This window comes from Sceloporus occidentalis, unplaced genomic scaffold (genome assembly GCF_023333645.1).
Source record: "Sceloporus occidentalis isolate IW3139 unplaced genomic scaffold, rSceOcc1.0.p SCAF_234, whole genome shotgun sequence".
NCBI lineage: Eukaryota > Metazoa > Chordata > Lepidosauria > Squamata > Phrynosomatidae > Sceloporus > Sceloporus occidentalis.
In genome coordinates, this window is record NW_028317214.1 from 3,728 (window position 1) to 5,000 (window position 1,273).

At 36.9% G+C, this 1,273-nt stretch overlaps 1 protein-coding gene across 1 annotated transcript in view; it reads left to right on the forward strand.

Moving 5' to 3' along the window:
• Nucleotides 1-548: 548 nt before the first annotated feature.
• Nucleotides 549-1,273, forward strand: part of LOC149276536 (guanine nucleotide exchange factor DBS-like) — a 38,513-nt gene continuing 37,788 nt past the window's right edge. Inside the window, exons 1-2 of the mRNA XM_089503465.1 lie at nt 549-595; nt 634-722. Coding sequence (XP_089359591.1) covers nt 564-595; nt 634-722 — 121 coding nt within the window. The 5' untranslated portion in view covers nt 549-563. The remainder of the gene's footprint in view (nt 596-633; nt 723-1,273) is intronic.

Sequence of the window (1,273 nt, forward strand, 5' to 3'; positions counted from 1 at the left end):
TAGGTAAATAAAGACTTTGTGCAGCAGGAGGAACTGCGCATTTTTAATATTCTGAACGCAAATCTGTAATTGAATCGCACCAAAAAAAATAAGAAACGTTCGACCCATCGAATCTCCAGCTGTAAAGACTCAGACTTTAATCAGTCCTTGCTCTTGGCTTAGTTTCAGGATAGCCATATTGCCTGTTCCTTCTGTTGGGAGGCTGTTCCGTTTATCTACCCCAATTGCTTTTAAAGATGTTGTTCCACTTAAAACAATAACCATGCTCTTTAACACGTGAAGCTTATTATTTTCTCTGAAGGCACATAAAAGCTAACCGAAAAAACCTTTAATAAGCCATTTCGGTTTCTGTAGAACTGTGCCTGCATTTGTGCCAGAAGCATGTTTGTAATGTCATATTCAATAGACTAAGTGGGAGTGAACCTTTAACACAATATTCCTTGTGGTCGATTATAATACTATGATTTTTCATTTTTGGTGGTCAAACAAAAAAAAGGGGTACATCTGATCTTGTGGTCTTGTATAAAAGCACCAGATTATAGGATTTAATGGCGCTTTAGTTAATGTTACAAAAGATTACTATAGTGTCAAAGGCTGTTTTGAGAATGTATTAATGCTTTCTTTGTGCTTTATTTCAGATGATATCATGCATCAGGACACCTTTCCCGTCTGTGCTGCAGATATTGAAGATCAGCTGAGAAAACAGTTTGCCTTCTTGTCTGGTGAGTGTGATGAGTTCTTTTTTTGGAAAGCCACTTTCTCATACAATACTTTTTTAGAAGCCCTAAACAAGGTTGGTTCTTAATTTCATCACCACGAGGTAGAAAATAAAATCATACACCTCGTACTCGGTATAGGACCAGCAGGGTTAAGTACACGTGTCTATAATGACATATACAGGATATTTGTCACTGTGCGACCAAGCGTTACCAGCCTTTACTTTTCTCACTGGATCCTGTTGAGATAGAGAAGAAGGTGGGGTCATGTTGTATAGTCTATCGCTGCTTGTGTTTCTTCCACAGAATTATTATTCCCAACAAAGAGAGAGAACACCCTATCCCTGAAAAATGATTACAATATTGTAATTACACTATTGTCCTGAAATGTTTAGAGATTTATTTTCTCCAAATTAAAATTATGGTACAAGTATACATCTGTGATTGGGACTTGTACGCAGGTGAATCTTTTACATGAACATTTGATGTGTTTATGAAGACATGCCATGATGGCATCAACAGTATGACTTCTAATAATTTTTTGCTGCTTGCAGTCA